This window comes from Pundamilia nyererei, unplaced genomic scaffold (assembly GCF_000239375.1).
Source record: "Pundamilia nyererei isolate P.nyererei 1_Seehausen unplaced genomic scaffold, PunNye1.0 scaffold00021, whole genome shotgun sequence".
NCBI lineage: Eukaryota > Metazoa > Chordata > Actinopteri > Cichliformes > Cichlidae > Pundamilia > Pundamilia nyererei.
The window spans coordinates 268,933-293,302 of NW_005187422.1; the positions used below are offsets into that span (position 1 = coordinate 268,933).

General features: G+C 41.3%; 1 protein-coding gene across 5 annotated transcripts in view; it reads right to left on the reverse strand.

Moving 5' to 3' along the window:
* Positions 1–24,370, reverse strand: part of frmd4ba (FERM domain containing 4Ba) — a 41,286-nt gene that overhangs the window by 15,054 nt on the left and 1,862 nt on the right. For 2 of the 5 annotated variants that reach the window (XM_013909231.1, XM_013909230.1), the window contains exons 1-9: positions 11,296–11,579; positions 7,425–7,490; positions 7,219–7,313; positions 6,980–7,072; positions 6,624–6,708; positions 5,266–5,322; positions 4,859–4,881; positions 846–929; positions 18–83 (exon numbers count right to left, since the gene is read on the reverse strand). In XM_013909231.1, coding sequence (XP_013764685.1) covers positions 18–83; positions 846–929; positions 4,859–4,881; positions 5,266–5,322; positions 6,624–6,708; positions 6,980–7,072; positions 7,219–7,313; positions 7,425–7,490; positions 11,296–11,457 — 731 coding nt within the window. In that variant the 5' untranslated portion in view covers positions 11,458–11,579. Of the gene's footprint in view, positions 1–17; positions 84–845; positions 930–4,858; positions 4,882–5,265; positions 5,323–6,623; positions 6,709–6,979; positions 7,073–7,218; positions 7,314–7,424; positions 7,491–11,295; positions 11,580–24,370 lie in introns of those variants that run through there. The other 3 variants (XM_013909234.1, XM_013909232.1, XM_013909233.1) reach the window with 3 other exon arrangements.

Consider the following 24,370-nt stretch of genomic DNA (forward strand, 5'->3'; position numbering starts at 1 on the left):
TTGTTTTCATGACTTACTGAACAATGGCTTGCCCTCTGGTCAGTCCTATCAGCTTCTTGTAATGTTCAATCACTTTTTCCTCACTGTAAATGGATAGATAAAACATTTAATGAATAATCCATCAAGTGTAGCATATTGAAGCCACAGAGGGATTGCTGTGCGAGGGCCATTTCTCCAACACACTTTCTGACTGCTCATGCAGAAAATGCAGTCTGCCCTACTGGCTTGCTAATGGCTCTCGTCTACCTCTCCTGCAAACGCCTCACATTTACATCCCATTGTAATCATTTCTTAACAGCCACACTGCAAACATACTGAAACTTAACACACAGAGAAAGCGAGAACGACAGACGTGTACATGTGGTCACCCAAGCACCATAACAATGTAATTGTAATTAGGATATTAAACTGCTGTATCAGCTTCAGAGACTGTAGCAGCCTCAGATGACCAAGATAAGCAAGAGCAAAGTGGATTGAAGAGGCAGACAGTGATCTTTCAGACAGTCTGTGGCTGTCAGCACCTCCCAGTGCTCTCCAGGACTAATGAGCAAACGTAATTAACACGACCCAGACGCTAACGAGTCACACTGTCAGAGGAAAAAGCTTCTGACAATAAGAGACTAGGTCTGCATTCAACCTTGACACCTAAAAAAGCTCATCAGAAGAGTTAACTGCTGTGTTCAACCAGGCGTTGCTGACCAGTGAGCAGATTTGTTAGAGTCGTGAAGAAAGGGGCTGTGGTGTTGGCTAAAAGTTTCTTTGGTGCTAATCCGAAACTACTTAATCATTCATTATCCTCGTGCATTTTGTGGTTTTCTCAGACCACAAGATCTCAGATATCTTACCAGTAGTTGAGAGACGGGTGTTCCCTTAATACTCTGGTGGGCAGGACTGGTAGCTGTTTCAGGTCTGATGTAGCAGTTTCAGCACTGGAGTGGGGGAAAAAAAATTCTGTTAATTTACAGTAACAGAAAAAGTTATTGTGCTATCCTTTATTGCTGGCAGTGTGACAGTAAAGCACCAAAACTGCACCGATTATTGCCTGTTAACACACAATAGTGTACAAGACTTCCTATACATGGGAATCATGCTTAGAAGTCCAAGGTATCCTGTTTTGGCCTTAAAGTAAGTGGCCTGTGTTGACCATGAGTAAAGAAAATTTCAGTGTTTACGCAAAAATCTCAACCCAAAGTCTAAAAATGTGTCGAGAACATTTCTCCACATGTTCGGACTTTCACAGTGTGTTTTGGATTTCAATCTTAAGGCATGGCAGCAATAACTCACCCTTGTAGATCTTTAGAAAAGGTGCACTGTCAGGATATTGTTTTCATCTTTCTTATCTGAGGTAGAAAGAGTATAACGTCCCGCCAAGACAAAACTTGGGCTTTATTCATGTCTTGCCAGACTTCATTTGCGCAGCACATGCAGAGCTTTTAAGTCACAAAGGGCTTGGAGAAAAATAATCTCTTAAAAAATATCAAAGCCGTTCTATGCAGGTTCTCCGCAGTAAGCCACTTCAGTTATGTAATTTACTGCATGTAAATAATAGTATATCGATTCCTCTTCACGGGTAAGCCAAAGAAGGAGTGTTCTCATGCACAAACCAACCAACTGTTGTAATCACTTTATCTGTACAGAACTGTGGTGTTACTGACTGTCAAGGTCTCTGATACTGAACCATGAGTCACTGCAGCCTCTTGTAGATGGGAGCACTGGGTCTACAGTTTCTGTCAGACAAAAACGGCTCAGGCTTGGCGGGCCAGTCCACTGGAGACCTGAACAAAAGCCATTCACAAGCACTTGGCAGCCTCTGCCTGTGTTGAAAAGTACTGTATGGGCCAGTCCTATTACAAAACAATCCATGTCTTCTCAGACAGGCCTATAATATTAATATGTAGATCACACCATATTTAATATAAAGCTATTAGAACATCCTCAGCTCTTGTGCTATCTAACTAAATTACAATAACCTTGAAAATAAGTATTGAATGACTTTAAGATCATAACCATTTAACCTCAAGCTGACTTTGTGGTCATCACTTTAGCTCATCTTCTTCAGAGAGTAATGGAATCAAACGGTAAGACGGAACCCTAACGATCCAGCTATGCGAACATGCTCCCTAAACCAAAGGAAAAGAGTGAACCACCACAAGGACAGAGGCTCCTGACTCATTCTCCCCTGTAGTTACCTCTCCTAGGTTGACTGGGTTTTGCTGCCACGGCACTTAGCTGTGTGTTTGATGGCATACATTTTATGGGGAGCTGGGGCCTGGTGTTGTCGAGGTGATCTACTCTGCAGCCGCACTGCCGTGTCAGCAATCTGGAATTCATTACTATGTCTGTTATCTTCCCGCAGAATGCAGCGTGGGGGCAATTCCTACACCCAGTGCAGCCCAACCCAGAGCAGCCTACCCAGTGTGGGAGCGATAATGCTCATGTGTCAGCTGTTCCACAGGGCTGAGACATGGCGAGTTTGGAAGAGAGCACAATGAGAGAGCTGGTTGCTGTGAATCGACCACTAACTACAGGGTACACCTGCAAATAGAACTGAAGACCAAAACTGTCTGCGTGTAATGCCGGTTTATGCGCCGCACATTTTGAACTAAACAGACACTCAAGTTAACTCGAAATCATCAACAGATGAATAGACAAATGTCTGAAGATTACGTTTGAAGGTAATTACAATTACTCAAAAGAAAGAAAAAAAAATCCCCAGCCGCTCTTTAAACTGTAAGGCATAATTAAAGCCATCAATCAGTTCAGTGATTTCCAATGCTTCCACCAAACCCCAGAGAACTGCTGAAACTTGTTGCTGTGAATTATACCTGCAGGTGCGGAGAGGACAGCAATAAAGTGTGAATCAGTATGCAATACTGCACAGGAAAAGGAATTCTAACACAGAACACAATGGGAGACCTGATGGCGCATTAATTCAAATCACAGCAGGGGGCCATCCCACACCAAAACAAAAGCATGACTACAGTGAGTCCTCCTGACGCCAAGTTGTCTGCAATTGGACAGTGGGTCTGGCTCATCCCTCTTAAGGCAGCTGTGTCTGTATGCGGAGGGCTCCCTGACTCCTCCGCAGCTAATCTTTACTGCTCCAGGACCCTTCGCTGATACAGTATATGGGAGGCACATTCATATGCTTCCTGAGGGGATTTACTTGGCCTATTCTCTCACAGGAGTAGAAATAAAGGAGATCACTGACAGGGATGAGAAATACTTCCACAGAGAAGTGGGGGATGCACCAGGACAATAATAGTGGTAGATAAATGGGATGGGGGTGCTATGATCAAGTCAGACAAGGAAAAAAGTATTTTGCCACTGAGGGAAATCCATTCTATTTATTAATGTGTAAAGTAAACAAAATCTATTGTGTTTTACAGCCTAAAATCTAGCAACCACAATGCAAGTAGATATCCCTGCAAATACAGACTAACGAAACTCCCAAAAAACTAAAACAGAACTGTTTGATTTGGAAACTTCCCATCATCCTCTCTGATTCTTCAAGATTTGTTGGCCAGTTTTCTTTTATTGTGCTTTCAGAGTCAGGGCAAAGTACAGCCCATCCCTACACCCACATGAACTGAAAGTTCAGACAGTAAAGTGCATGTTACACTTTAAGGATATAACAAGCCTGAAATCAAAACACACTGAAATGAAACACAAGAGGAATAAATCTGCATTGAAGCTATAATAAATGGTAATTAATATTTATCAGGTCAGTCGCGCTTGTAAGAAAATGGAGCAAGTTAATGAGCACAAGCAGATGCAGCCAAGTTGTGTTTTTCCCTTTTTTTCTGCAGGAGAACAAAGGCAAAGGTTTGACAAGAGGTTGAACTGCATTTTCAGCATTGCATATATATCGCCATTCAAACAACACAAGCGCACTCGCCTTACAAAGCACAAATCTTTGTTTCTGCACAATGGACGGAGAGGCCTTTAGAGGCAAAGCAAAGAGACAACACATGCAGGTTCAGGCTGCTTCAAGCTGCTTGCTCATTCAATCAGACAGGCCAGTGTTTACTAGTGGCAGCAAATGTCCTTCACTTCTATGACTGGAGGGGGGAAAAAAAAAAAAAAAAAAAAAAAAAAAAAAAAAAAACCCCCCCCCCCCCCCCACACTTTATCACTAGGCAGGCTTCTGAGAGCAAGTTGACTATGAAAGCATTATCACAACTAGTGAACAGATTATTGAGCTCTGGAACAGAATCTCCCACCAGTGTCATCGACCCAATCGTGTACACTACGTCCCATGTTTGTACATGTGTCATTCAGGCCATGTTTGTTAGGGTACGTGACATTTATTAATAGATGACGCCATCACTACATGCCAAAAAGTAAATCTGTAAAGTGTTCCATATGTTTAGAGCACAAACACATTGCATCATTGCAATTGCATACGCAAAGGCAGGAATTAATAGTAAATCTGTCTTTGAAAGCACTATGTGGATAATGCCAAGCCACATGAGGTTCAGGTAAATGCCACAGGAGCAAACAGAAAAAAAAAAGAAAAGAAAAAACAAAATTATTAACTCAGATAAGTCCACCATAATACAAAATCTGAGCCAGCAAGTTGTACATTAACAGACAGCCATCGTTTAAACAAACAGAACTGACCAATGAACTTGGCAAACTCTGCTTCCTTTATAGATGACAGGAACAAATACTTTATAGATTATGCAAAGCCTGCATTCAAGTGCATAACTTAACTTATAAAAATGTGTATGGAAATCCGTTTATCCAATACATCAAAACATCTTTCTAAACTTCAACAGATAGTACTGTTTTGAATGAAAATCAACTTGATGTAATAAAGACCTTTGAGCCAGGCAATATTTCAAGGGGTTCTTACCTGCTGTAATCTCCTTTGGCCTCCTAAAAATGGGAAAACAAAGAAATTAGTGAAAATATTGCTAGAAAAGTCAAGACTTAATAAACTGTGCTAGTAGCTAACATTACCGCAGAGGTCAGTCCCTACAAAGGCAACATTACATAGTAAACATCAACACGTTTAATTTTGAATTTCATTCATTTCAATAGCTAATAGCTAAAAGCAAGCATGTAGTCGAAGCATAAGGTGATTTTAGACGTCACTGTTGATATAAAAAGGCACAGTTTGGTTAACAACAGCTCCGACTGTAGCCCCCCCACCCCCTCAAGAGACAACTATTTTCAAATGTTGCGAGTCCACCGAGCGTCCTCGTTTGGGCTGAGTGACAACACTTTAGCCTGGAAAGGCTGCGACAAAATCTTTCTTACCTGCAATGCGAACGCGGCTAACTTGAACACATTTTCACTCTCCACTTCAATGGTCTCCTGTTGTTAAAAAAAGAAGAAGAAGAAGAAGAAGAAGAAAAAATTGGCAAGGGTATTTAAAAAGACAATGTGTAGCCCGTTTGAAACACTTGACTTGAGAGAAAAACCTTCCCGTCCCGTACCTCGGTCCCACCGTTACCGACTGAACCACTCTCGCAAAGTCAACCCCGTGTTACAAAAAAAAAAAAAAACTGCCCGTGAAGAGGATTTAACATGTTTTTCAGTCCCCGAATTTATCCTGTCGTTTACTCGTTAAAACTTAACGCACACACCGGAGTGCAGAGAGAGCCTGGGTTAATGCCCTGACTGAAGTTGCTGCCCCCTCGGCAAAGTGGTACGGTCCGAAAGCAGGTTCAACAGTCTGCGTCTCCCATGGAGATCAGTCTGCTCTCCCCGCGAAAAGAAAAAACGGCAACCGCAACGTTTGATCACGTGCTGCCTTCATGTGCTCCTCGTATACCCCACGTTCCCCTGTCCTCTTTTAGCAAATTTGCGCAGAACTTCACACATTTAAGTTTATTTCAAAATGATTAAAAATAATCAAACACCAGTATCTATTAACGTTTATTAACTCTTGTCAGCAAGTAGCACAATAATTTTGCTTAATTTTTTTTTATAAATAATTTAACTAAAATACAAAAGTGACTCCGGAGCTCTGAGTTTTTCATTTCTGTGTTGAAACCTTTTGTTCTGTTTGAATGTACCCTAAACATTAACATTCGACTTTGATAACACCGTTAGTAAATTAGAACAACACTAGGTGGTTTCCAATTGCCACTGAAAGCAGCATTCTGCTCTTGAGCGGTGGTAGAGGGCCTACTGAGAGATATAACAGTATATTATGAATAAATATTACGTAGGCACAACAATTCAGTGTAAAGAACCATGAGCAAAGGAAATCAGCGCATAGCAGGCTATGGGAAGTTGTTACATCTGAAGCAAAATGATGGGAATTTGTGATTTGTCATGCTAAAACAATAGGGAATCAAAATGGGCAATATTAATTCTGTAGAAAAGTGCATGTTTTATTTTTAAAATGTGCATCATGTAGATTTTTTTTCTTAATATTTACTCAAAATTAAATTACCCAGAGCTGTTATGCACCTTCCCATAATGCAATCAGCTATTGTGTGCAATTTATTAAAATGCCAGTTTTGGATACCCTTATACAAAATATTAAAAATAATAATAATTTTTAAAATATTTTGCTTCAGATGTAACAACTTCACATAGCCTGCTGTGAGCTGATTTTCTTTGCTCATATATATTATATAAAACACATTTTGCTCGCAAACACTTACATTAAACACTAGAGATTTAGCATTTAGGAAGAACAGCTCCACTGTTGTGTTGTCTTTCAAGAGGGTGATCTTCTCAATGTAAAACCTGTGAAAAGTTTATTTTGGGTCAGTAAGGCTTACTAGAAACAGATTGCCAGTGCAAGTCAGCCAGTGTTTGAGCATTAAGCACATCATCATGTTCAACACAGTAATGCTGTTTGGAAGACATACAGCTGGATTTAAACCATGTTCCATTACTGCCACCTGCTGGTCATGACGAAACAGTGGATGTTGCTTCAAAACGGGGCTCTCATTATTATAGTGTGTAGAACAATAAGACATGATAGGCTGATGCTTCCAGTAAAACACTCACTCACCTCACAAGGAACTTGAGCTCCAAAGGCCCCGAAGTCTTGGAGAAGTAATGATCGAGGACTTTACGATCTAGCTGGAGCCAGTTACTCTGGCCACTGAGCAGGGATTAATTGCAAAAGAAAAAAAAGAAAATCATTTTTGCAATACAGCTATTTTTCAATTATTTCCCTTTTATTGTTAAAGTAAATTTTCCTCAAGTGCACTTTTGCATTAAAGTGTACACATGTGGAAATGTACTTACGTGTCATCTATGAAGCACAATCCAAAGTACTCTTTCTCCTTCAGATTAAAATGTGATGCTACCAGATCTAGCAGTTCACGGGACAAAAGCTTGGGCTGTAAAGTTTTAAATAATATGCAGGAGCTCAGTTTAAACTACTACTATTATTTTTTTTAAACATAAAACACCATAAATACAATGTGAAATAAATTAAAAGGGTGACGTACCTGAACCAGCAGCTCCAGCTTTCGGTCATCAAGGAGGTGAACTTGGCACAGGCGGCCCTCTGTCATCTAGAGGGGAGAAACAAAGACAACTCCTGTAAAACAACACCAGAACACCTCACTGTCTCCACATCCACCTGTGCGTCTCAGCTCAAAGCTGTGCCTCCACTGTTTCAGGCCTCTTTTCAGGTCCTCTTCAGTGTCACGATTGGCTTTGTGATGAAGGAGTGAATAGGTAAGAAAATCCACAAGCTAAGCACCAATTTGGGACCCACGCTCCCAAAGATCAAAGTCTTCACAAGATCATTCTCTTTACATGTCTGAAAACTATTGTTTAAAAGTCCACTGGCAACACTTTGGCCACAGGTCTGCTTTTTATAAGGCCACAGTGAATCTCAGAAAAAGACATGGAGATTCTTTTGCCGCCAGACAGGATCCCATATCCTGTCTGCTGGTGTGTCCTTTTCACCCACATATCCTTCCTCTGCATCAACACTAGTCCTATGAAAACATTTAAGATGTCGTCATCCCACTTTTTCCTCTGCTGTAAAGAAAGAGCAGTGAAAGACAATGATGTCCTCCTCCAGAGTTTAATTGAATTCCCAGTCTATTGTTTATGATGAATGGTTTGTAAGACTCATTATGTTGCAGTCAGCAGAACTGTCTTTCACTGCAGAGCACCGTAAACATTATTGTCTTGTGATAACTTATAACTTAATTTTTTAAGCTGCCACCAACACTTTGATCTGGTTCTGATCATTTGAGACATGCACACTCCAAGTGCCATTAATACAGAAAAGGGATTTCTATGTAGCACTGAGGAATGCAGCGACACTGCTTATATTCATTTCCTTGTGTTAACATATATTATTCCTTGCTAGTGGAGGCATCGGTCTGCTACAATGTACTATGAACACACTTCATATTTGCAGGCTTTATTCAAACACTCCTGTCTGTAGAGTAGCTGCATATAAGGCTGCCATGAGCAGCTGTTAGCTTAGCTTGGCATGATGATGGGAAACAATGGGAAGCAGCTAGCTTGGTACTGTCAAAAGGAAGTTCGACTACAAGCACAGCTGAAACATTGGCATGGTTCAATGTTATTTCATCTTTCAAAAACTTCATTCCCTCTTAGTTTGACCGGCCCAAAGTGGTTTTTGTAATATCATGTAGTAGACTGAGCCTGTGAAACACACTAGAGGGAAGAAGCACCAGCAAACACAATCTCAACATATAAGAAAGCTTATAGTGATAATGTTAAAGCTTCTCATTGGGGCTGGATCAGGTGATCATTTAGTTAAGATGTAATAGGCCCCAGCTGCTGTGTGCTTGCTATGACCCACTGAGCATTTCTCCATCATTGGAACTCTCCACGTGTTTACACACCACTATGCTATTTCATCTTTTATTTTGAAAGTCTGGCTTTCTCGCACAGTGTCCTTTGTTCTGCCTTCCTCCACTCACCCCCAACAAGTCGCAGGACATGACTGCCCCTCCCTGAGCCTGGTTCTGCTGGAGGTTTCTTCCTGTTAAAATGGAGTTTTTTTCTTCACACTGTCTCCAAGTGCTTGCTCATAGGGGTTGTCTGATTGTTGGGGTTTTTTTCCTCTGTCATTGCAGGGTCTTTACCCTACTTGAGGTGACAACTTTTGGGATTTGGCCTCTTTGGAGGTAACTGAGGGTCACACTGACCTCTGTTCAGGGAGACCACAGGGAGGGAAGACGTCTTCTGGCACTGTGTTAACCTTAAATGTACTAGGACATATCGTTCTCAGCACCACAACAGAGCAGTCATTTCACTTTTATACAGCACAGGCTGCTGTTCCAAGCTGCTGTTTTTCAACACCCAAAACCTCAGTAAGACTTACGCTTCCAGAGACAGCTGGATGTGTGTGTTCAGTTGTGTGTACGGTCATGCTAACTTTTTATTGTGCCATAATTTTGCTGAAAGCTGTAAAGTTCCAGATTTTAAAACGACCTCCTCAGTCTACAGTGCACGTGTCCAAAGGTTTAAGCCTCTGAATCTCTGCCAAAGACAAACATAAAGAATCACAGCAGCTCGACTGTATGAGAAACACATCTTTGGCAGCTTTGTTGTGGTCTGCCCATTATGTGGTTCTCTTTTCATACTTCTTTGTGTCTTGCTCTCTTTTGTCTTGTGTCTCCTGGGCTTTCTTGTCTGTGTCTGTCAGTGTTTCTTTCTTATCTTTTCGTGTGCGTCATGTCACGTTTTTACTCCCTCTTTTTGTTGTTGTTGGGGGGTTTTTTTCTAGCCTTGTTATTGTCACATGCCTCTTGATTGTGTTGACCAGAGTCTCATTAATTCCCTGTGTATTTAGACTCCTGTCCTCCCTTTGTTAGTCATCAGTTTATCTGTTTACTGGCCACCTGTACGGTTGCCTTTCTGATTTGGTGTTGTGCTGTTTGACCTTCTGCTGGTTTATGTTTGAACTGTGTCTTGCAACAGTTTTGGTAAGTCGTATTAAAGCTGATATTGTTATATTACCTCTTAGCCACAGGAGAGCATTTAGGACTCTCCTGAACTCCACACATAACAAGATTTGCCTTGATAAGAATTATAGTAGATGACAGTAATGTCCATTGTTTAAACAGGGATTAATCACTATAGCAACCCTTTTATGAGTTGTTGCTGTCCAAGCCACAGTCCTTCCAAGAGCCTATCTATCAATGCTGTATTGTTGTAAGCCGGGGACATCAAAACAGAAAGAAAGGGACAAAGGTCTTTAGATAATGGTCCGATTTTAAACTCCCAGCCAGTCGTTAAAGTGAGCTCACTATCTAAAACTGTGTGGGACACAAAGCCTCTCATCCATAAGTTTTTACTCTCCATGTCAATGTTTAATTATTTGTTAAAAGTGTCTATAACGGTATCCTGTCCTCCGTAAAATAATGTGCACAGCAGAAACAAGGTCTTGTATCGTTCTTTATGATGACTAAAATCAGGTTATCACCTCACTAAATTAACCCATGGTTTCCCAATCTAGTTATCAGTTCATTCAAATAATACAGGCTGTATTGACATGGATAAGTAGTGGTTATACAAAAGGAAAACAAAATTATAATATTATAAATATATGAAGAGGTTAAACAAATAATACAGACTGAAAGCTACACAGACAGGCCCACTTTGATGCTTCAGAGATTAATTCTAGGAAACAAACTTTTCAGTGACATAGAGGAATGCTTACATTTAATTGTTGTATTATGTGCATTTTGGGGGTTGAGGAAGTCAATTTCAAGTACTATGAAAATGAAAATAGCGCTGCTTTAAAATTAAAGGGATGTGATACCTGTCTTTTTTCAGAACTCCTTTTCAAAGAAGTCAGTGTCAGGTTTTCTGTTTGCTCTTTCAAAGACACAAATGAACTTTACCTTCACATGATAGCATGCAGGGAAAGAGCAAAACCCGAGAGAGAAACCTGAGTCTGCCCAGATGACGTCCATGAAAGTAAGATACGTAAACCACGCAGACAGCGCTCAGGTGTTCCAGGAACCACGCATTTCAAAGAAAACTTTGGAAGTGCCCCTTGTTACCCGGACGCTGAGATCAAACGGCCGGTCACGCTGCTTTCCAAATGATTACCACGTGTCCTGGGAGAGGGACCCTTGTTAAAAAAACAGATTTTGTGACTCAGCATGAGGCAGCCTGTGCCTCCTCACGTTCACACAAATAAACACATGCATGCACTAATGAGCCAGATGAGGAAAAAGCACTGACTCACTTCAGTCAGAGGAAAGTTTGGCCATAAAAATCCAATACAGTAATTAATCACAAGTGCTGCCCAGGCAGCTAGTAAAATCAGCTTTATCTGACTTCCTCCCACTTGAGATATTTACACTAATGCCCTCATACCTGGTAGCATTTCCCAATCCTGAACCAGGCTTCTAGGAAGCGTCTGCATGGCATCAGCCCACGATTGTACCAGCTCCTCAGTGTCTGATGTGCCAGGCTCCAGACAAGCTGGCTACCCGATGCCACCAGATCCTCCATCCCACGTATGATACGCACAGCCATGTCCGAATGCTCTTGCTCTCCGCTGGCCACCTTTCTTTCTTCTTCTACTGGTGACACCTTGCACTTTCAGAATGAGTAGAAGAGCTGATCTGCGGACCACTTTGTTTTGCTTGAGAGCAACAAGCTTAAAGGGAGCACTTACACTCCAGTACACACAGACACACACACTAGTCTACTATGTCTCCCCCAGCTGATGTAATGTCAGTGAGAGTCGGCGCTCTGGAGAGGCTGGAGCAGAGCAGCGTGCCTCCGGCTTGGTCCTGGGCCCCGGTCCAAAACACTGCCTCACAGAGTGCAGGGGAGGGCAGGACAGAACCACAAAGCCCCTGCTGCAAAGGCTCCATCTCCCACCACATAAACACACTTGTATACTAATACAACTTACATGCGAACAAACCTCAGCTGGCCACTCTAAAGTCCCACATTCGTTCATCTGTGGCTCACAGTAGTATAATGTTGAATTTTTTTTTTTAGGGGGGGGGGATTGGGCAAAAGCGAATGACTACATCTCTCGCATTACTTTTTTATTTCAGCATTTATTTCAGTTTCATTGTCTGAGAAAGGGTGTGGGAATGGTCCATCACTTTGTCTGGGATGTGGGGAGCAATTTCCTAAGGAGTCCAGACATTCCCACCCACTATATTCTGCAGAAGCACTAAAAATAATTGGTCCTGTTTGGATCAGCATGGCTGGCAAAACTGACGAGGCAAAACTAAAAGTGATACCGTCTGGGGAAAATCATTTGGGAGGGCTTTGATGCAAACACGCCTTGTTTCTTCCTTTCATACGGCTGTAAATAATAGGTGAACTTCACGCGTGAGCTGAACACCTGAGTCAGACCTACAACTTGGAGAAGGTTGAGCAAAAACAGCACGAAAGGAGAGATGGGGGAGTGCTGCGGCTCACATGGAAGCAATATCCTGATGTTTGTCTATGTGATCCCAGTTTCTGAGAAATTTAAAAGTGGCCACAGACAACAAGGTGCCGTTTCAATGCACATGATCAATGTAACCGTCTGCTACATCTGCAATGACAACACAGAAGAAGGGTGGAGACAGAGGTGAGAGAAGGAGCCTATTAGTGAAAATTGTGTATTATTAATTACCAATGAAAAAGCAGGGCAGGAAGTGAAGGTTTGTGTGTAAACAAACACAACCTTAGCACCCATCAGGAGCCGCCATGTATCTAAAATGCATTGTGTGCGCAGCTATGCATGCACCGTCTCTGTGCAGGAAGTGCACAGGCTACTGTCTGTTTTAGCTCCCTTCCTACTTCATTTAAGTCAGCTTTTTTCAGATTGGCAGCCCCTGGCAAACAAAAGATTGGTAATGTGCCATCACTGTACCGAACAGCATGCCAGGGATACACTTTCATTTGCTTGCATTCATTTTAAAATCATATCAAAATGCAAACAAGCGTCCAGAAAGGATTAAATACATGTGATGTTGTAATCCATCTCACTTGAATCAGATGGATCTACTTCTAAGTGAAAGGTTTCACTGTCCTAAATGTAAAGTTGCAGCTAACTATAATAAACACGGACAGGCGTGCAAAGCCACAGCTGCCTGGAGGGCAGCGGTCGAGAGAGCCAAACATATGGTGGACACTGTTGCTGCTGTTGAACACACACGTGCTTGCCATGTGTGCAAAGGAGGCCGATGTGTTCTGGTCCACATCATTCTGAAACATGAACAGGGGCTTATGCATCTGTGGCACACATTTCTGCCATGTAAACATCTTGACTTTCCACTTAGAGCATGTCACATAAACTGCCTGGTTAATAAGCATTTAAACTGCCTGAAAACAATTTCTTGCATTAAAAAAAAAAAAAGATCACTCTTTGATTCTTGCTAAATTAAATGAACCCATTTGGTAGTGGGTACATTCATTATGTAGAGTTAACAATAAATTAGCTAGGTACACTGGTTAAACAAACAATTATCAGTGTATAGACATGCAGATGCTGTCTTTAAGACACACAGTTTTACTCTCTATACCAAGTTTCAAAGAGGAACTAACTGATATGAACTTTTCCAGATAAAAGTTAATATCATCCGTTGGGTAGATACATATTTAGAATATCTATCTGATACTCTGTGACTCTGTGTGATCTGTAAGTAATGTTAAATCTTAAATAACTGCTTTTTTGGGCAGATGCAGTACTGTATACACCTTGTGACAACTACTCAAATACTAAATCTCATATTGAATAGTCATCCAGTCTCTAACTCTTAGAGGGGATGTGTGGCTAATTAGCACATAATTGCTCCATTATGTTCCCAAGTTACTTGCATTTTGGGCTCTGTGGTGTCGGCCAATCGTGACTAATGGCGCATCTTCTGCTTTTTGTGTCTGCAAACTCATGAGCACAAACCAAAATTGTAAAGATGGGTGCCATTAATCTAAATGAGCTTGAAGCTTAAAAACAACATAAAAAGACAACAAAACCAGCTTTGATCTCTGCATGCCTGAAATAGGTTTCTTTGTCTCCTGGTGATCATAGTGACACACTCATTCTAACTTCTGAAATCTCACACAAAACAAGCTTGCAAGTACAAATCTGTCCACTCATTTCAAGGTAAAGTGATTACTCGACAGCTAAATAAATGCTTTCACAGAGAGAATTTATCACCTGTGTTCCCTCTTATCGTCCACTGTCACAGCAGCCGTAAATACCATGAGGTCACAGCATGGTCCGTCACCCCCTCTGATGTCACTTGTGTGTCACTCTGAATTAGTCATGTGCTTTCACAAGGCTGTGCTCACTTAAAGGCTCATTCTTTTCCAGCTGCTGTTGTACTTCACCTCGGACAGAATACGATCATTGTTGCGGACGCTGCAATGCACCTTTATTGCCAGCAGATGGGGTAACAGGGTGTCAGACAACCCTTGGGGGCAAATGGAGGCAATCCTTTTGTGGTAAATTATTCTGTTTGGAGGGTTTTCCTCATGCTTTTTTTTTTTTGCCAATGTCACACCATTTCTCCTCACATAAAGCTCTTATTTCACTTGTGACATGTGGATTGAAAATGTAATAAGAGTACAGACAGGCAAGTTGTTACAATTTAGCCAAATTCTATCCCTGAAGCTTCGTGTTAATAGGCTTGAATCTGTAGAGAATACAAGGCAGGGCATGACAGGGGGAGCCACGCTGCCAAGATCATCACGGTTTCTTGTCCCGGGGCTCTTTTCAACATGGGATGGCAATTACCGTGTACAGTAAGTGGTAGATTAATAGTCTAAACGGGGTAGGCCTCCCGGTGAACAGAACAGAGCCGGAGCAGGGCAGGGAAACAGCTGTCACCCACACACGCCTGCAGCTGACGAGCTTTGCCACATACAGAGACTGCAGCTGACACACTGAATGGAAGACATTTTGGACAGTACGCTTGACACACATACAAACGCACGCAGGTCGGCACTCTCACTTACAGTACCGTCACCTCACAGGACCCTACCCACACACACTTATCACGCTTCCCGACTGTCAGTTGTAGTTAGAAATTTAGCAGGTGGACACAGCTGTCTGAGATCATGACACCCGATCAGAGCATGATTTGTAATCATACATCACAGATGAACAAATGTGGAACATAAAACATTAAAAAGGCCATCTTTGGTCATGCATAGTCTATGTCCTACTTTTTAAAGGGCTTTAATAGTGCAAGCATAGCTACGCTGAATATCAGATGTTATGCATCTTGTGTGTTCTCACTGTTGTTAACCTCCCCCTGACACATGGCTTGAAATCAATAAATCAGAAAGAACTAATCCTTTAAAGACAAAAGCTTTCAGATTTGACAACCAAGGCAGCGTAAGCGAGAGATATCTATTATGCATCTTGACTGAAATTGTCACCGCATCTGTTTAAGAAACCACAAGACATCTTAATTACAGCCAATTAACACTGTGTGATAGAGCTCCATTTGGCAATCATTGGTGAGACAGAAAAGCTTTGCGTGTGTGTCTGTGTGTGTTTGGGCAGTGTGGGGGGTGGAAAAAGAAAGGAAGACGGGGAAAGAGGCAAGGGCCCGGGGCTTCAGGCTGCCACCATGCACCTATCGGCTTTTGGGTTGTGACTAGGGATTTGGGGCCAGCTCCTCTTGCTGTACAGGATGGCCCTTAGGGGCATGCTGGAGGCCACAGGCCACGACAAACCATGTGTGTGAATAACCCAGATGCTATGAAGAGGAGGAGGTCAGGAGCTGGGGGAAGGGTGCAGGGGGCCTAGAGGCCACAATATGAATCAACAGCCCAACACTGACTGCCACGACAAAATGTTGCCTCAAGGGACTGCGGGTGCACAGATTTGCCCAGGCATTTCTTAGAAGAAGCATAAAGAGCCAGTGTCAGAAGTTTTCAATATCATATCCAAGTGACGAAAAACATGAATGGCCACTGTGCACATCACCACAGGCATCCCAGTGAAACAAAGAGGGACGGAGCAGAGGGCGGGGGGAGGGGAGGAGACACTATCAGTCTGTAATGAGCCTTGAGGCCATGCACGGGGTGAAGTTATTGAGAGGGTATTATGATCTAAATCTGTATTATGATCTGAAACACTAAGAACTGTTTTGCAAATACAAAAAACTGAAATATGATGCTTTGGAACCCCACGAAATCAGAAGTCACGAGTGAATTTAAAGAGAAATACAGCTGTTAGTCAGCTGTCAATCAGTTACTTTTGGACAATTTAAAAAGATGGCTCTGGGAAAATTATGACACAACTCATACAAATTTCATACACTTTACAGACAATTATTTGCAAATATTTAAAACAGCTCACCAGCTGGCTGAAAAATGCATTTCAATCTTTGCTCCACAGTCATTTATATCTGAGACCCAGCACACTGACTGGATACAGCAAAACAGGGAGAGCTAGGTTGCAAGGAGAAGGTGGGTTGCCAAGCAGCTTGCAGAGGTACAGCAGCTGTCGGTGCCCTATATAAGAAATTTCCCAGAGGAATTTATTAGAATTATGTCAGCAGATGTGATCTGCTGGTACTGTGGCTGAGCCTGCCTGCATTAATGCTACTCTTAGTATCTGTGGTTACATTATTTGTGGATGTTCAATTTGATTCCTAATGTTGCTTCTTAATCTGATTTTCACCCCGGGTAAGTGATCTGATACTCTGATGTATTGGCAGGTTTTCATCTGATAACAGAAATTGTGCCCTTAGCACACGTAAAATTATCGACACTAGAAATTCCTTTGAGTCTTCCCGTTCCCATCTGTTAAATCAAAACATTTCCGTTCTGAAGTGTCTAAATCCATTTTGTGGCCACGGTTCGCGATTAGTAGAGACCTGGCAGATGATATCTGCATCTGTACATGTGAGTCCCTCTGGCTTATCATTCCCAATCCAATTTAGTGACTAGATAATCAGATCAGTGATATGGCCTTATCTGGCCATATAACACATGTCTGAGAAACCACAACAGATGTGCAGCTGTGAAGTGCACATGTCTACCCCCCTGTCCTGCGCAGGCACACTGCAGAACCCGTGAGACTCACGGAGACATCACTTTAAAGTAAAGACTTATGGGAGGTCTTATGGGAAAACTGTACTGTCAGTATTAAGCCACCAATATGGTAGAATACCTCTATTTTTATCCTGTCGTATGAATACAAGCGCTCTCAGCGGGCCGAGAGCTCCCAAAGGTGCTGGCATTGTCAGAGCAATTTCATGAGGTGCCTTGATTTGAAGTGGAGTTGAGTTCATTGCGAGTCAAATGGGGATTTATATGTGCATGGAGTTTGTAGTGCAAAGAACCTAAATATAAAAAAAACAGGGCATCTGTTTCTGCTTTACTGCTGCAAGTATGTCTAATTCAATACTTTTACTGTTTATATGGTCACAAATTCTGAAACAGCTGCTACACAGCAGATGGAAAACATGTCTCATTGCTTTTCAATATTTTATTGACTTGAAAACACACCACATGAGAGCAAATTAAAATTTTAACTGTAAATATTCTTAGGAGTTGCCATGAAGACAGAAAAAGTGCTCAAAGCACAGAGAAAGAACCCAGTTCTTGTGGTAAAGAAACACACAAGCATCCAAAAATTGAGATTAGGAAGAGAGATGAGGCAGTAGCTGAAAAATATAGTCCACTAGGCTGCATTGCAAAGCACAAAGCTGAACCAATCCGTATTTGCATTTTGAAACTGGTTTAAATAACTCTTTGGTTTAAAAAAAAAAGAAAAAAAAAAGAGGTCATAAAACAAACAAACCACCTGCCTCTGTGTTAAATTTGAGAATTTCTTAAGTTCATCGTTTTGCTTTTACAACTTGAAAGTCCTCACTTGCTGCTCTCCTTCTGTGTATTTGCAGCTTCCAAAAAACAACTTTGCCAAAAAACTCAGAGAGACCCACAAACAGAATGACAGACTGACCAAGATGCCAACAACAGCAAAAAACATCAGACGAAGTGAGTGAAGCAGGCGGAGACCTAAACTGAGCTAAAACCAGAGAGACCATTAAGTATGACATGTAACCGTTTTTGTGGTCTGCGAGCAAGAAGCAAGAAGAAAACAACACGAAGGGCATCAAAGCAGAAACATTAACAGGATCTGAGTCTTTCTGAACTCTAATTTTGTGGCTTGACTGAAAATGATAAAGACAACATGCAAAAGTTGTCAGCAAAGTGCAAATTATTGGTGCCCAGTCACCTTTTGAATTGAAATAACTTGTGAGTTGTAATAATAATATTGATAAAAGTAATAAAGGCAGAAAATGTTGCAAATGTTTGAATTTTTTTCTTTATGACATGAAATCAGAGTTGTTACCTGAATAAATAGCACAATACTTTTCAATACCAAAATTCTGAAAACACAGTGGTATATTATTGATATTGTTTTTTTGCTTGTCTTTTATTGCAGCGTTTCTACCAGGGAAGCAATTCTTCTGGAACTGAAGGAAGCTGCATACGGCCATTCTGACACCTTCAGTTAATGAGCAATTAAATGTGATGGGCAGGTTAATTCATACTGTCAAATGAGTTAATTTCTCATGCCTTTCCATCTGATGCCATGGTGATGTTTACTCGGAAAATAAGGACATAGCCTGCTTACATCTGCAAAACCTCCCTTGCATTCAAGGGGCAGATGTAAAGTTGCGGTAACAGTACTTAAGCAATATGCTAGTAGAACAGAAGAGCAGCAAATGTAAACGGAGCAACGTTTTTCTACGTGGTAGAATGTTAAAGTGTGACTGAGAGAGAAGCACAGGACAAGAGAGGAAGATGAGAGATTTCCAAAGGTGACGACTGCAAGTGAAATTTTATAAACTAGAAATTTAAATCTTCTGTTTATATCTTGTTGAACTCAGTCGGCTGTATAAAAAGCAAAATCTATTATTATATGATTTATTTCTAACTAATTATTTTCCTTCTACACCCAATTTTAGATTTCTTCCACCTGCCAAATCCCACTTTAACCTCTGCATATGCCTACAAGTGTTCTAGTATTTCCTTGTACAACTGAAGAAGAAGAATGGTGCTCGCTAGCACAGGAAAACCAACATGTGGAAGATGCAACTAAAGTAGCTGCACTGACAGCTCTGCCCCAACAAGTTGATAAGAAAGAGTCAGGTGTGATCTGGAGCCAGCGGTTGACAACCGATTCACAAATGGCAATATCCAAATCATTGTTTAAGGCAGGAAACACTTTAGTCTAACGAAATGCCTAAAACACGGGAATCTAGATCTTTTTAACAAATTTTTTTAACAGTTTCAGTCCAGTATTCAACAAAATCCAAAGTATTATCCTGCTTATGTTATCTGGAAATACACTTTACCACATTGACAGCTAGTGTTGCCCCTAGCTGCTGCAGTCCATACGCTAAAATGTTTGTAATGACTAACATTAAATGCGTAAGCTAGCTTAATGACGCTAAACTTGCTAACGCTACAGTACAGTACCCAGTCTACTTTTTTTTTTTACAATTATTAAGTACATGGGATAAATTTTGGTTTGATATCGAGACTCATGCAGTTGTACTGGTAATACCACAAACTACCAAATGTCTGGTACTTCTGGCATGCCTAAAATGTAATGCGATTAATTTTGATGATATTCAGAAGTCCATTCTGGAAAACCATTTAAATGTAACCACACAAATTTTAAACCACTGATCATCTTCGCCACTATGACAACCACCGCCTGCCCCTGAGGACACCGAGTGTCATCTTTCTTCCCGGTGTGCTCGACACCTGTTATAACTGTGCCCTGCACACAACCCCCATATCAGCTTTCCATCCAAGTCCAGTGTAGAGTGTCATCAAATGCTGTCCTGACATCATTTATTTCTAGTCCAGGTCTGATTCTGCAGGTAACATTGCTGAGGGAAGACCTCAACTTGTTGCTTAGCACACTTTTGTGAAGTGCTTAGTAAGCACACGGCTGATACAATAGTATAAAGTAGGTTAAAGGGTACTCTCACATTGTACAAACCCAGTACACAAGCCTCTTAGGAACACAATGCAACCTTGAAAATAAAAAACCCTCTAGATCAAAGTCGTATTTTTCTATTGAATTACAGGTTTTCCCCCTATGACGCAGTTTCCTTGTCATTGTGTCACACTCCTAAATCTTTCCTGCATGTTAGAGCTAAAATGCAGACGCTCATCCATGTCCGAGAGCTCAGTCTGATCTGTCTGAGTGAACCAGCAGGATGCTCGTTTTCGGTCCACAGGGCAGGTGATAATTACTTCCTGCAGATCGCTCTAACCCACCCTCCACCCCCTTTGCCCCCAACTCCTCCAGTTCCTCCCCTCATCCCAAGCTGCCATGGTGAAGGTGACCGCAGCTGGATGATTTCTGTCTTTCTAAACTGCGGGGGACGCGATCTGTGAGCAGCTAGTGTCTGCATGTGTATTAGCTGGAGCGGGGGCGTTGCTTTCCACTATTAACCCAGTACAAGAGGAAGCTCAGGTAACCCCTCTATTAATGATGAATGCTACGCTCTAGTGAGCGAGCACCTGCAGTATCCAGCCATCAATATATACACTCTGTACGGCCACAGACCCACACAAAATAAATTTATAGAGATATGATTTGAAAAAAAAAAAAATCAAACCAATTCAGCAGGAAATTACTTTGTGAGGAGTTATGAGGGCATCGCATATTCACAGAAGTCTCCAGTGTGTGTCTTTAACATGCCTCTAACCCTTCTGGCACTAAATGTGTGAAACACTCACATGGGGTTTTAAGAGCTGAGGAGTATTGATCATTGTGGGTATGAAGCTGTGGGGTATGTCTGCTTGGGAAGCACGGTTGCTTTTTTCTTTCCAGCTCCACCACCATGTACCTCTCCATTTGTGCCTGAGAGGATAATAATAGCAACTCAAGCCCTTTCCGTCCATCCCTCCGCCTTTACCTTACACACATTTGCCGGGCAGGGACTCTCATTCTGAACATTCAGGCTTTTAAGCACCCGCCTTTACATCACCACCTCGCAGCTCTCCTAATGTGTAATTTGGGTGTAGTGTGTATTCAGGAGTGAAATACAGAGAAATGGGGAATGATTACAGGAGAGGGATTGTTGAATAGATAGAGAGAGGTGCACAAGCGGCATCATTTCAGGGAGAGTCACTCCCCTCCATATCTCCAAAAAAAAAAAAAAAACCTCCCGGGCAAGCCGACAGCAGCAGCACAGATAGAAAGAAAGGTGGTGGAGGGCTTTGCTTTGTTGTTATTTTCATTTTCTCAGCCTCACAGCAATTATATTCTAGTCGGAAAAACAGGCAATGATGAGGAGCAGGAGGAAGAACAGAAACGGGGGTGTTCACTTCTGGAGCGGAACTGTGCACTGAGCTGTTGGGTTCAAGGTTCCCTTAAATGCCCGAGGATGTGGCTGAAACTGGGAGGAGGAAGGCGCTCCTCTGCTCAGGTCTGCTAGAAGATCCACATCTCAACTGCACACCTGAGCAGCAATACACAGTGTTATGATTCAAGAAGTCTTATGAATACAGACAGTTGGGAAAACCAGGAAATGTAAGTGGTTGGAGAGACATTGTTTAAAAATGGTTATTTGCCTATCCTGATACCAACGTGACATTCAAATGCCTGTGTCTGTCTATACCAGGGGTGTCAAACATAAGGCCTGGGGGCCAGAATTGGCCCGACAAAAACTCTAATCAATGAAGGAGTGCAACGATTTCCTGTTGATAAAGACTGTTCACTCCCATTACCATTCATACTCCACCAAATTAAATAAAAGATAAATGAACAAAAACTTTATAGTCTATTAAAAAGGTCCTGATAGTTCATTGCACAGACTTTCCTACAGTCTGTGGAATCAACTATTGTGACTTTTTTCTGCAATTTTACTCATGGTGGCTGTATGTGGTTGACATCCCTGGTCTATACACTCAAAATAAACTATTATTAATAATAAAAATAATAATAAATATCTGACTCTACTTGTGTAATGAAATTAGTTCAAATCAGGTCAAATGAAATGTACTTAATTGGTATACATTCAGATTTTCTTTCATTATTAATTATTTGAATAAATAAATCTTTGATTTTTATATATTTCAGTTGCATTTTGCATTTTAAAATTAGGATGAAGAATCATTACTTTGAGTTTATGTGTTTGTATCTGGCTCAAATTAACAGCAACGCTTTTTCTTTAAAAATAATCAGATGATGCCAAAAAACTGGTATCCACCGCTTCATAATTTCCACATTTGTCATAAAATGAGTGAGTCCGCTCTAGCTTATGCATCTCCCCGGAAGCTTTATTAAGGACACCGGTTATTCCCGAACACATTTATGTGGGTTTTACTGTTGATCCTATAGAATAAATGGGAACATTACTGACCCGCTTGCTGTTGGAATCATAGTAAAAATAATAATAATAATTCCACGACAGGGTTTTGCAGCAATAGAAACAAGTATCACTGAAACTGCTTCTTCTGTTATCTGTACACCCTCAGTTATTCTCCGAATTACACAAGGTTGGCAAACATTATCGCTGGCTGGATTATGGTCACAGGCAATGACTTTCTTTGGATAAACAAAGCATGTACCAAAGAAACATTCACTAACACTTTAGTGATACTGCAACATTTCAGATGCCTAATTAACAGCACCTTGTCACCCTATCTCTTTAGATACTGTTGGGACCCCTTGTTGTCATTTGTTAACTCACTGGGCTCGCGTACAGCCTGCAGGGTTATGCTCCAGATAAACATCTTGTCAAATGAGGAACTAGTAAAACTGCCAGGACAGCGGTGTCACCCAGAAAGCAGGAGTTTGAATGTAATGCATCACAGCTAGTTTTTGGACTTAACTGGGACTGGAGTGTATATACATTAGCTGTGTGTAAAAAAACAAAACAACAACATTATATAGCAATATCTAATAAAGATTAAAAAAAAGGTGGGCTGTGCTATACTGTGCAAAAAGTCTTCTGAAGTGGACCAGCTTTCTTATCAAGACGGTCGCCAACTGCCTGTTTCACCCAAGTTGAACACACTTATGTTGGTATAGCCATGCACAGTTGAAACTGTGATTTATTTTACCACAAATGTTACCCTTTTATTCTGTGCCTGTCCCTGGTTCAGTAGCCACTGATACGCGTGGGTAACCCGTGAATATAACCTTGTGTCCATCCTTTAAATAATTCATAAGGAGGTGGTCTTGAATGATGCATTTTGAGGGGGAATTTGTCCACAAACTGGGAAGGGCCTGCCCTTAAACAGATTGGAGCTTGTTTTAATGCAGTCTCTTTTATCTAAATGATATGGAAACAGACTCCCAGAGGAATACCAAACCCAGCTCAGATCCACTCTCCAAGGTTGATGCAAGTGTTTTCTGCTTTATTCTGAAGGGAAATAAACACACAAACAGAGTCTGAGCACACCGCATTAAAGGACCGCATCCCTCAGCAACCAAGCGAAAACTATCACTGTACACATGTGGCATTTTTGGTACTGCAAATTTTGAAACTGGCAATTAAAGTGGGAAATTTCCCAGTGTCTGTGCTTTGAATGCGAAACTGTGGTCCAGACTCTTTGTTTTACTCAGGATGTCCTTTCTGAAAGGAAAAGAGATGTCTGCACACTGCGTAGCTGTTTCACTACCAATGAGGAACAGATTCCTGTTGACACAACTTTTCAGTGATTATGTTATGGAAAGAACTAGAGTCATTTACTGCAAACACTGGAGGACTGACACATTAGTGATAAAACATTTAGGACTAAATATTTTCACTAAACGTCCGCATGACCTCTTCATTCAGATGTCCTGGGGTCTGGTGATCTGAATAGATTTCCACTGTGAATATAGATTACTGATGACCCACAAACACTGAACTGAAAAACACTCCAGCGTCTGACCCTTTAATTAGGCCTCAAGCACTCCGAGAGGTCTAATCGACACACATTTTTTGCTTTAGTTATGAGAAATCTTTTTGACCCAACACTTGAATACTGTCAGATGATCAAAGGGCAACATCTATTTTATGTTTGGAATTTCTGCAGAGCTAACTCTCGTTTTACAAATGAAGAATTCAGTTTCACTCATTTCCCGTTAATGCAGTCATTGAGACTCCAGAAGTCCCTCATGCAATAGCAATTAAAGGAAATGAGGAGATGCACAAAAACAATGCATTTTAAGGCCACGAGTTCAAGCATCCTTAAATTTAAAAGAAATATCTGAACACAAGTCACACAAGAGACGTCTGTGATTTGTTGCTTTTAACAGAGGGAGAAAACAAAGTTAGCATAAACACAGAGATTCTGCTAGTTTAGTTACAATGAGTGAAGAATGCATTCTGTACCTCTGAAGTGTTAAAAAATGTCATGTCAATACAGTACTAATGCACTAATGCAGATTTTTGTTGGTGCTCAAACGATACTAGTTAAGATTAAGATGGCACCTGCTCTGTTAAATATTCTTTAC